Below are 12,729 nucleotides of genomic sequence, written 5' to 3' on the forward strand. Positions count from 1 at the left end.
TATTCGGAGGCTATTGAATAATGGTGCAACAATAGGACATTTGAGCAGACCTCTCTGCTTGAGCAAACCGGGCAAGCCTCCGGGGCGCGGGATTGTATCTACGGGTTTGGGCCGCCTCGTGCGATGTCCTGTGTGGTTCGGTGTCTCTGGTTCTGGGGGGGGGGGGGGGGTTGTCATGTGGAGGCACCTGATAGCAACCCAAGGTCACGACAAACCATCGGCTCTAGAGGGCGGCGTCTTGGTGGGGGAGGCGCGGGTTACGGGGTTGGGCAACGCCCGTGTCAGCTGAGGAGTAGGGAGCTGTATGCAGAAGAATAAACACATCTAGAGCACACACTTGTGTCCGACTAAGCTTATGCTTGTTTTGGGGGCTAGTCCCCTTCAGTTTTCTCTTCAGCATATAAAAGGCATGCTCAATTGGGATCAGATCGGGTGATTGACTTGGCCACTCAAGAATTGACCATTTTCTAGCTTTGAAAAACTCCTTTGTAGCTTTAGCTATATGTTTGAGAACATTGTCTTGCTGTAGAACCAATGAGTTTTGAGGCATTTGTTTGAACTTAAGTAGATAGGATGCTTTGAATCTTGGGCAGTTCCTTCTCTCCTCCATACTTTGCTCTTGCCATAATTCTGATATGTTAATCTTTGTCTCATCTGTTCACACAACCTTTTTTCCAGAACTGTGGTTGCTCTTTTAAATACTTCTTGGCAAACTGTAACCTGGCCATCGTATTTTTGTGGCTAACCAGTGGTTTGCATCTTGCAGTGTAGCCTTTATATTTCTGTTCATGAAGTATTCTGCGGACAGTGGTCATTGACAAATCCACACCTGAAGAGTGTTTCTGATCTGTTGGACAGGTGTTTGGGGATTTTTCTTTATTAAAGAGAGAATTCTTCTGTCTTCAGCTGTGGAGGTCTTCCTTCGCCTGCCAATCCTTTTGCGTTTAGTAAGCTCATCAGTGCTCTCCTTTTTAATGATATTCCAAACAGTTGATTTTGGTCAGCCTAAGGTTTGGCTGATGTCTCTAACAGTTTTATTATTGTTTCTCTGTCACATAATGGCTTATTTGACTTTCATTGGCACAACTTTGGTCCTCATGTTGATAAACAGCAATAAAAGTATCCAAAGTTGATGGAAAGACTGGAGGAAAGACTAGGTGCTGAGAGCTCTCTTATACCTGCATTAAGGAGGCAATGAAACACACCTGAGCAATTACAAACACCTGCAAAGCCATGTATTCCAAACATTACGTTGCACTGAAACGGGGGGACTATGTATAAACACATCTGTAATTTCTACATGGTGAAACCAAAATGTATAAAAATGGCCTTTAATAAAATCTGATAATGTGCACTTTAACCACATGAGATTTTTTCTATTACAAATCTCAAATTGTGGAGTATGTCGTGGTTTAGAGACTTAAAGTTGGATAACATGACACAGACACGTTGAATTCTTCAAGAAGACGAAATACTTTATTTGCAAACATCAGCTGGAACATTCAGAGATGACAGACCACCTGTCTGTTCTCTAATTGCTCTCCGATTCACAGAAACAAGTAGCTTTTATTTCACTCTTTCAGCCTTATCTCTGCTACACCATCTTTCATGCTGTACTCCATTGCATCAATCTGTCTTTGATTCTAATTTCACTGTCTCACCTCCATTACGTCCGACCTTGGTTCAGTCTTATTAAACTTTACATTTCCCGTTCATATCCCGTCCCTCACTCGCCACCCTTAAATTAACTCCTAATGTCCCAGCTTGTCCTGCCACCATTACATTTCAGTTAAAGCCAAGGCTACACAAGCCAAGGCTACCCACACCATTTTACATTGTTACATATTGGTTTCTATGTTTACACACAAAGATACAAATGTATTTATTAAGAATACAGATACACTACACACAAGTAAAAATAAGTAAAACTTGTTTAGTACCTTGATTACTAGATAAATGTTAAGTGCTGCAAAACTAACAATCACGTGAGTCTGAGTACAATAAGCTGATTACGTAAAATAGCTGACATCTGTTGTGTATGATAGATGTCTTAATTAAGTCTTCTATAACTTCCATAAGTACAGAGGCAAATAAATAAACAATGGGTCTTTGTCCCAAACGTTATGGAGGGCACTATATAAAAAGGTGTTTATAACAACATTGATGTATGATTTTATTTCACTGAGTTTTATTTCACCAGTCTTACTCTGCTTTTCTGCTTGACTATTTATCTTTATTGAGCCACTAATTTTAAATTAAGCTTCATGTAGATTGTAAAAGATGTCATTCTTGTGTTTCTATTTAATAATTCAGCTGTATTAGAGTAAATGGCTTTACCCATCTCATTATGCAACACCATATAATATGTATTGAAGGTCAAGTTACTGGAATTAAGCTGAGCTACTGCATTGCATAAAATGAAGTTTCCGCTCCAAAAAAGTACCAAGATTTTGCTTGCGTACAAATTTGCAGGAGATGCGCAGGCAAACCTTGGGAAATGGTGAGCAAAAAACAGTGCTAGGGGAACTCAGCGGGTCAGGCAGCATCCGTGAAGGGAATAGACAGATAAGATTTCGGGTCAGGATCCTTCAGACTTTTTGCTCAAAGATTCCAACATCTGCAGGTTCTGTGTGTCTCCATCTGGAAAATGGTGAAGTTGCTTCAATCCCCAATCGTTGAATTCTTCAAGCCAGCCTTTCAATGTTCTTTTCAATCTTTGCTATTTAGAGCATATTGCAACAAGGGTAGCAAAGGTAAATCTTCCAGGTTGTGGTTTCAGTTACTGGTCTAGCAGCTGAAGGTTTGTACCATTGATCCAGAGTATAAGAGTTTGAATTCCATCTTGGCAGCTGGGTAATTTAAATTCATAATTAAGTTAAATAGTTATGGAGAGCAGGTAAGTAAGGAGAAATGGCGGGGCACAGGAAAGGGGAAAATAAAATGAACAAATGGTATGTTATCTAAAATTAGATTTCAGTGTCTATATTGCAAAGTGGAAAGGGATGGAGACCTGAAGGTGTGATTCATGATGGTATCGTGTTGCATATACTTAGTCTTGCTGTTGTAAAGGAGGCTTATGCTTGGTTTCACCTGTCATCCGGATATGCTGCATGACTTACTGAGTTACTCCAGCCCTTTGTGTTCCACACAAATTTCCAGCATCTGCAGTTCATTGACTCCAGTTTGACAATCATAATTAGAGATATAAAAGACAAAATCTGAGGTAAATGGCAGAACAGCAAGAAACAAAAAATCTGCTTTTTGCAGACACTGGTTTTGAAGGCATTCATCTCACATGCCAGCCCATTGTCGAGGTGTGCAATTTACACAACATTTCTAATGCTTTTGATGTATGATGTAACGCAATATTGTAGTTCTTAAAACAAGGGCATTGAGGGTAAGTATGACTGGTTCATGACGAGTAGAGAAAGTGATAATAGGATATAAGTTGTCATGCATGCTTGTAATATTTCTGTCTTGGATAAAAGGGCATATATTATGTGCATAAGCCACACAAGTGCCTGAGAGTAATGCATTTGGTGAAGTTTTGCTTTTTAGATACTAAATTAAATCAAGACTTCGTCAGCCTTTTTGGATTATAGCAAAGATAACATGCCACTACTTGCGGAAAAATAAACCTGTGTCTTGGCCGATATTTATCCTCATTTAACATATCAAACCAGAGTATCCGATCATTTATGTCATTGTTGTTTGTGAGACTTTGCTGCTACATTTTGGAAATTGGGTATTTCGAGCTGTTATGATCTTATAAAGATGAAAACAAGTTTTTGCCTCTGACCAGTGACAAGCTAAATTCAATACAAACAATTTATGTGGTGTGGAGAACATAGTGATAATACATTTAATGCAATTGTATTTTTGCACGCATATTGTAATATTGCATGTGGGTAATCTTCATGGATACATATTTCTATTCAGCAATTGTTTGAATTTAGTTTCCTAGTGTCTGTGTTGAAGGCAAGCGATGCTTCTATTGGAGCACTACTGGAATGCTGACACTGTTCTGACTTCTTTGGCACAAGGAAGGCAAGCTGATGCAGGGATGGTTAACGAGGGGTCAAAATTATGGAAGGGTAAATTATGTGGGAAACTTGGATGATAAAAGGGCTCCTTTGCGGTAATTAAGATATTAAACATCATAGAGAAGGTGAAAACATTTAATAATTTTTCAGATTTCCTAGTAAATCAGTCAAGGCTACACATCCCTAATCCTACCTTGACAATGGAACACGACTGAATACTTTTTGAACCACAGATAGACACAAAAAGCTGGAGTAACTCAGCGGGTCAGACAACATTTCTGGAGAAAATTAATAGGTGATGTTTTGGGTCGAGACCCTTCTTTGGGTCTCAACCAGAAACGTTATCTATTCATTTTCTCCTGAGATGCTGTCTGACCCAGTTACTAGAATGACCCAGCTGAGTTACTCCAGCTTTCTGTGTCTATCTTTGGTTTAAACCAGCATCTGCAGTTCATTCCTGCACCCTTCTTGCACCACCATGGACTTCGATTTTTTTTCTAATTGTTTTTTAAACTAATGAGGTTTTTTTTTCACAGTCCTGTTTTTTCCTTTTAACGACTTGAAGAATTTAATGTACAATTTGTTTTCATGTTGGCTTGAGTCTTTAATCCTGCGATACTGCTGCAAGCATGATTTTCATCAGGGGTGGTACAGTGGCGCAATGGTAGAGTTGCTGCCTTTCAGAGCCTGAGACCTGGGTTTGATTCTGTCTATGGGTGCTGTCTGCATGGTTTCTACGTTCTCGCTGTGACTGCATGGGTTTTCTCTGGGTGCTCCGATTTCCTCCCACACTCCAAAGACCTGCAGGTTTGTAGGTTAATTCGCTTCTGAAAATTGTCCCTCGTGTGTCGGATAGAACTAGTGTACGGATGATCGCTGCTTGGTACGGTTTCGGAGGGCCAAAGTTGCCACATTGTATCTCTAAAAGTAAAACTAAATCATACTTGTGCATTAGACAATAAACATGACGTGAAGGTGATTAATAATTGAAACGGAATACCAGAAAGGTATCTGTTTCTTTGGTTCTACAAGTTGGTGTTAAGAGTTGAAGAAATCAGTAGCAATCTTGAAATATGGTCTTATTTAATTAGCTTCTTGAGTATCTTCTCGGCGAGCATGTGTTCGTTAGAATTATGAATGGTCGTGGCCATTGCAATAGATGAATAACTTGATTAATGAACAATAAGTTTTCATCTGCTTATTTTAACAGGAAAGGAAGTTGTATCTTATTTAATAGAAACGTATAATTCAGCACAGATTAGGTATCGAACTCTACTACAGGGAACATTGCAATCTTGTTGATTACGGCTATCCATTGATAATAGGCTTTAGAAGATCTCCTCCTCCCCTCCCCCCACTTACCATCGACAACACCACAGTCACATCTGTGGAGTCTTTTAAGTTCTTTGGAACCATCATCTCCAAGGACCTGAAATGGGGGGCTACCATCGACTCCACAGTCAAAAAGGCACAACAGAGGATGTTCTTCCTACGGCAACTGAGGAAGCACAATCTGCCACAGGCAATGATGGTCCAATTCTACATTGCCATCGTAGAGTCTGTCCTCACCTTCTCCGTCATGGTCTGGTTTGGCTCAGCCACCAAGCACGACATCTGGAGGCTGCAACAAATCGTCCGATCAGCTGAGAAGGTTGTTGGCTGCAACCTTCGATCCAATTGACGAACTGTACACTGCAAGGGCCAGGAAGTGAGCAGGTAAGATCATCTCTGACCCCTCACACCCTGGCTACAAACTCTTTGAAGCACTTCCCTCTGGAAGCCACCACAGCCAGATATAAAAACAGCTTTTTTTCCACGTGCAGTAGCTCTGCTCAATAACCAAATATCTGTAGCCTCATTTTGCTCTGGTATTTTATTTAATTCACATGTTTAAACTATAATGTTTTATTACTAATGTTTAATGTTTTTATGTGTCATTCTTAAGTGTTACTGTATGATGTGTTTTTACTTGCAAGCAGAGCATCAAGGCACATCCCTTGTATGTGTACCAATAAACGTATTCATTCATTGAAATTGAGTTCACTGACATTGTTGTTCACTTTTATTACTCCAGGTGATTTGAGTCATAGCAAATTGACAGTAATATGCTTAATTCTAAAATTGAAGCTACTTTTTAATTCAAAGTACAAATGTATATATTTTACAGATTCATTACATTATCATGCATATCAAATATCTAATTTGTAGGTTTTATTTCCCTCTCAGCCAATAGTTTTGACACTGGGAGGCATGCAAAGTTTGTAGTTTTTCTTACATTTATTTTGTTTATCTAATCATTAAAAGATTTTTAAAGAATCCTGTGATTTTTTAAAGTTGACATCCTCTACTTATGATCTTCTACTTTTGACACAATGAAAACAGTTGACAACAAAAGTACACATATAACCTATTGTTCAATAGAAACCATTTACTACTTATTTTTAATTTATATGGTGAATTTTGTATGAAAGTAAGTAAATATGTGCTTAAATCATGTATTTGATTCATTGCTACTTGTGAACACAATCTCCGAAAATTTCGGTAGAGATTTCGAGTTTCTTTCAAATGCCGTCATTTCATTTCAGTACACTTATATAAAAGCTATTGTTTCAATACAAATAGGCTTCACAATAACTGAAAACACATTTCGAAACAAAGTTGCATTATTGTTTTCATGCTATTAACTTATCTTATTGGGAATGGTGATCAGCTCAATTTTGTATGAAAGGGTGCATGTACAGTAAATTGGGGGATCACACCATTGTATAGCAGACCCAACGGGTCTGCATGTCTAGTATATATATAAAACTTCAGTCCGCCTGCAGAGAATTGCCTTTTGATTCGTTGACGGCTGCTCCTTCCTCAGCTTCCAACACACTTCGAAACAATGTTGCAAGACAGGAACTGTTTTCACTGCCCAACATATAAATTGGAATTACTTTTATAATGAGGAGACGGGTGTTTATTCCATTTCTGTAGCAGACCTTCCCAAAGGAGAAAAAAAGTTTGAACTCATTTCTGTTTTAATCCAACATATAAATTGGAATTAATTTTATAATGATGTTTCTTCCATTTCTGTAGAACCTTCCCAAAGGAGAAAAAAACAAAGAAAATATCAGGAAAAAATCATGCTCTTGTTAGAGGGAAATTGATAGTTTAGAATAAACATCGAGGTAGAAAATCTAAATGCCAGTTTTTTTTTATCCCACATGAATATGAATCATGATTGCATATTAATTATCCCAGTGGGTTTCTATATATTAGCACGTAGTATTGATTTTAAGTGAGACATAAGAATCCTCACTTTTAAGCATTATTCATCATCTTTTACTGAGAGATAACATGTTAAACTAAAGTAGTACATAATCTGAAATATTGTAAATGTGTATGCTTACAAGTTTGTATTAGTCAATATTCATGTCCATTACTTGACCCACAACGTTGATTAAGGCAATCAGATAACGTATAGTTTACAATTAACCGTTTCTCCTCTTTCACCCCCTCCACCCCACCCAAATTTAAAACCATTTGACTAGCTGTATGTGTTTTCAGTGTTATTCAACAAAACATTGTTATTAAGAGGGAGATGCTGAAATCTGCAGCAAAATAAGAAGTGCTGGAGGAACTTAGCGAGTCAGGCAGCATCTGTGGAGGTAATGGGAAACATTTTGGGTCAAGACCCTTCTTCAGATAGATCGTATGTGGGAGAAAACGGGAATAGGGGAAGGACAAAACCGGGCAAGTGATAGGTGGATACAGGTGACGGGGCGGGGTTGGTGGTGATTGGCAGATGGGCAGAGTAAGTAGGTTTAAAGGAGTGTCTTAAAGGAAGTGAAAGGATAGAGGCAGATATTTGTGGGAATTTGCCAGGGATAAACAGTTGAAATTCGAGCTGCTCGTGGTTGTTAAAATAAGGTACGTGCAAGAGGCCAGAAAAATGTAGAGACTATGAAGGGCTTGGAGGCATTGGAAAGCATGAATGACAATTTTAAAATTGATACTTTCCAGAGAGTTGCTCCCAGATAGCCAGTACACAATAAATGGGTGCAACTGTGAATTAGAATGTGTACAGAAGGATTTTGGATGAGCTTAAATTAGAATTTCGGCGGCTGTCAAAAGATCAATGGATTAGGCATGAATAAGGATCTTGGCAGCAGATGGAGCATGTGGAGAAATAAGATAAGGAGAGGAAACAGTAGGTTTTATAGCATTAATATGCATCACACAAAAGACTAATCTCCATGCTTTACCACAAGGGATTCTTCTATCAAACTACACTTAGATTACCATTTGCATTCCGTTCTCTCCTCTTTATTTTGCAGACGTTCACACTTTGATTGCAGATCCACAGGAGGAACATTAGAACAGCAGATAACGTTACAAGTACAGCAACAAAGACAGCCACAAAAAGCAAATCCTCATGAACTGGTTCTGCAAAAAAACAAATGTTAAAAGGCTATGGAATCTATGCCTGGAATTTTGACCAGCTTGATTTCTTATTAGCGCAATGCTTATTTTCCAAATAGTTCCCTCTGAAATACAGAATAAAAGCTGACCTGGGAGAAAGTCACTCAATGTAGCTCTTGTGAGTTATTGTGGAGGAATAAGAGGTTTGTCAGGAGACTTCAATTTCTTTCACTTTGGGAGTGGTAACCCACTATGCAACTTCTCAGAAGCAATGTTATTATTCCTCCACAAAGGATGAAGTTTAGGCAGTAATCTAACTGTACAGCAACCTTGATGAGCAGGATAGGAAAGGATGGACTGGCCCAATGCTGATTGTTTCCAAGCTCCAGGCTTTTACTGGCACTCAGACGGCTGTCATTGGCCTCAGAAACCACAGTTGCTGGCCTAAGGCGCTAGGTGATATAATGATTTGGGAGACTTTTCCAAGGAAAGTTTGCAGAAATCAATGAATTATTGCAACACTGGTAGCATTACATTCAGTGCACACAAGGATCAATACCATGTTAGGAAAGGGTTGTCAAAGAAGCTGATGTTGAAAATAGGCTCTTGCTTTATATTTAATTATTGAAACACTGAGTAGGTCCGGCGGAATAAATTATGCTTGTTCCTTAACCTCAGTATTTATTTTAGAAATTTAACGTTTCATTTGTTTTTTACATCTCAACTGAGTCTATGTGTGTTGCCACATTTATGGAACTATGGAACCCCTTGGACTCTGTTCTGCAATACTCCCTAAGGCCCTACCATTTACTGTGCAAGTTTTGTCCTGGTTTCACTTGCCAAAATGCAATATCTCATACTTGTCTCTGCTAAATTCCATCAGTTTCCTGTACCGCCCAATCCCCTGACATCAGCCTGAAAAAGGGTTTCGACCCGAAACGTCACCCATTACTTCTCTCCAGAGATGTCGCCTGTCCTGCTGAGTTACTCCAGCATTTTGTATCTTCGATTTAAACCAGCATCTGCAGTTCTTTCCTACACCTCTATTACCAGCCTTTGATTCCTACCTACAGGTTAATTTTGTATCTAATGATGGATACCTCACTCTGGATCTTGTGAACTACTGTTCTGGACCAGCATACTATGTGGGACCTTGTCAAAGGCCTTGCTAAAGTCCATATTGACAACGTCTACTGCCCTGCCTCTCAATCTTGGTCACTTTTGTTTAGAGATACAGCGCAGAAACAGGCCCTTCGGTCCATCGAGCCCACATCGCCCAGTGATCCCCGCACATTAACATTATCTTCCACTGGGGACAATTTTTGTTACATTTATGCCAAGCCAATTAACCTTCAAGCCTGTACGTCTTTGGAGCGTGGGAGAAAACAGAAGATCTCGGATAAAATCCATGCAGGTCATGGGGAGAATGTACATACTCCGTACAGACAGCACCCATAGCCATGATCAAACCCGGGTCTCTGGCGCTGTAAGGCAGCAACTCTACCGCTGTGCCACTGTGCCGCACTTCTTCAAAAAAAAGCTCTAATCAAATGTGAGCTATAATTTCCCACATACAGTACAAAGCCATACCAACTAACCCTAATCAGTTATTGTTTTTCCAAATGCTGGTCGATCCTGTCTCTCAGAATCCCCTCCAGTAACTTTCACACCACTGACATCAGGCTAACCAGCCTCTAGCTCCCTGGCTTATTCTTGTAGCAAAATGTTAGCCAGCTTCCCACAAGTCTGAGGATAAACTTAGTCAGGTCCCCAAGGATTTATCCACCTTTATATACGATAAGAACTCCAGTACCACCTCCTCTGTAATGTGCATATGTTGAAAACATCACTATTTCCTTCCTTAGATTCCATAGCTTTTGTACCATTCTACATGCTAAATCGGGTTGAGAAATATTCATTTAACACCTCACTGTCACCTGTGCTCCAGGCATCCAAGGTGACCTTGTTGATCTTAAGAGGCCCTACTCTCTCTCAAGTTACCCATTCACTTTAAATATACTTATGGAATCTCTCTGGATTCTCCTTTCCATTATCTGCCAAAGGTCATTGCTTGCCCACTTTTTGTTTGGGTGCAGAAGTGTACTTCTTGATAGTACCTTGCTTGGTGTGCCAGCTGCATTCCCAGGAAAGATGCTCTTATAGAGTCAGCAGTAAATGAAGGGAAAGATGCATTACTGACAGCAGTGTTGTGCCAGGAACTTAGCACTTAACTTCTCTTTTATTCTATTCCACAAACATAGATTTAAATTTATTAGAACTGAAATTTAGGAGGCAACAGGGTGGTAGCTCTGTGGCCCCCTTCATTGAACCTGTGGCCCCCGAAATCCCAACATTTTTCTGTGGCCTCCCTGAAATTTGCCATGTATGGCCCTAGGTTGGGAATCACTGCTGTAGGTGAATCTCTAGTCTGGGAGGCTCCGGGCTATTTGTCAACACACGGATCAGTGGCTGCCAGTCCCTGCAATCACGATGCAACCTATTTCTCAGCTCCCGACCGCCCCGGCCCACTCATTACTAGCCCTTACAGACGGCCTCTCCTCACTGAGCTGTGTGGCCATTCATTGTGTGGAGAACCAGGTTCCCAGCCGAGCTGCTGTCAACCTAAGCAGATGTATCTTTTAAAGTACGGGTCTATTTGTAGGAAGGAACTGCAGGTGCTGGTTTAAACCAAAGATAGACACAAAAGGCTGGAGTAACTGAGCGAGTCAGACAGCGTTTCTGGAGAAAAGGAATAGGTGACGTTTTGGGTCGAGACTGCATGTCTATTTGTACTTGTGAGTGTTCAGACTGTAGGACCAAGAGTGAGATAGTGAATCGGTGATCTGAGGAGTAATGCCTGCAGAGTACAACTAAAGATGAGACCACGTTTTCTGCCTTCAGGCAAAATCAAAGCATGCTCACTGTACCTTACCATTTATATTCAATATAATAACACCATCCTTGCTGCATCCTTCAGCATCTGCTACAGTCACAGCATAACAACCAGCATCATAGAGCTGAACAGTTGAAAGCTGGATGGATCCATTCCTGAACACCAGAATCCGGTTTTCATAACCCTTTGAAATGTTTTGATAAGTGCCTGGTTTCCAGACGATGATGTCCTTCATTCCCCATGGTGATAGGTGCTTCCATTTGATAGAAAGTGTTCCATTGCATTGATAGTCCATTGAAAGAGTGGCGTTCTCATTCGCTGTGGCATTGATAATAGAGTGAGGTATTGATATTCCAATTCCATTAACTGAAAAATGATAGAAACAGATGAATTTGTTATATTTACAAATATGCTTCTACAATTTGCGCTCCTTCAAACCTTATGAGCATCATAAGTACCTAACGTGGCAGGGAATTTAAGAACAGTTGTGAAATTGCTCATCGATACCCCACATAAAACACAAAAGAGTCTAACTCACAATGGCGGTCAGGCACCAAGCAGAGATGGCGCAGTTTCTTCAGATATTGGGCTGGCCTGTCTACCTAGGATGTCAACCTACTGTGATTATAAAACATTTCTGAGATAGTTGCCGCTTCAGCCATGGTTTTGTGACTTTTTGTAAATTGCACGTTGTGATCTGTGCAAAAAGATCTGTGCAAAAATCCGTGCATGTGTGATCTGTGCAAAAAGAATTTCACTGTGCAGTGCACACATGACAATAAAGCACCACTGACCATTAGTTTATAGTTCAGTGGTTCAGCTGCAACTTGGAAACTGAGAATGTGGCTCATGTGCTAGTAGTGTTGACCTATTTTACGCTGACCTAGTTTACAGTACAAAGATAGACATAAGATGCTGGAGTAACTCAGTGGGACCTGCAGCATTTCTGGAGAGAAGGAATAGGTGACGTTTCAGGTCGAGACCCTTCTTCAGACTGATGTCAGGGGAGTGGATAAGGAAGTGTACAGTTTAGTATATATATATATATACACACCTGTATATATACACCTATAGTTTAGTTTAGAGAACAGTTGGGTAAAATGTTCCTGAATCTGTTATTGCCCAATATTAATTATCAATATTGTCAAGATTAATTAGAGTCAATGCGCACAAATTGTTACCAATGCTCTACCATACTGTTATATCTACAGCTCCAAAAATACCACTGACGATCTTGATGGCGAAAGTCAGTGCTGCCAGGTTGTTCTGGTTTGAGTGAAATTATGGCCATCGCAAGAACTGGATGCCAATATAATATTTTCTGCCTGGAATTGGGTGTGACATGATAAAGGGGCCATTTTGCAAAATAGGGGCACTTCTTGTGAA

At 40.0% G+C, this 12,729-nt stretch overlaps 1 protein-coding gene across 2 annotated transcripts; it reads right to left on the reverse strand.

The window, feature by feature from the left end:
- Positions 1-7,046: 7,046 nt before the first annotated feature.
- On the reverse strand, positions 7,047-12,331 carry LOC129698262 (V-set and transmembrane domain-containing protein 5-like). 2 transcript variants are annotated; one of them, XM_055637296.1, is made up of 3 exons: positions 11,383-12,331; positions 8,331-8,474; positions 7,047-7,118 (listed from the first exon to the last, which is right to left on the reverse strand). In XM_055637296.1, exons 1-3 carry the CDS (start codon positions 11,636-11,638, stop codon positions 7,096-7,098), a joined length of 423 nt encoding a protein of 140 aa, XP_055493271.1. In that variant the 5' UTR covers positions 11,639-12,331; the 3' UTR covers positions 7,047-7,095. The 2 variants fall into 2 exon arrangements, with proteins under 2 accessions (XP_055493271.1, XP_055493270.1); XM_055637295.1 differs by having other exon boundaries at positions 7,047-7,127; positions 11,383-12,254.
- Positions 12,332-12,729: the final 398 nt, after the last annotated feature.

Source organism: Leucoraja erinacea, chromosome 6 (assembly GCF_028641065.1).
Source record: "Leucoraja erinacea ecotype New England chromosome 6, Leri_hhj_1, whole genome shotgun sequence".
In the NCBI taxonomy this organism is placed as follows: Eukaryota; Metazoa; Chordata; class Chondrichthyes; order Rajiformes; family Rajidae; genus Leucoraja; species Leucoraja erinaceus.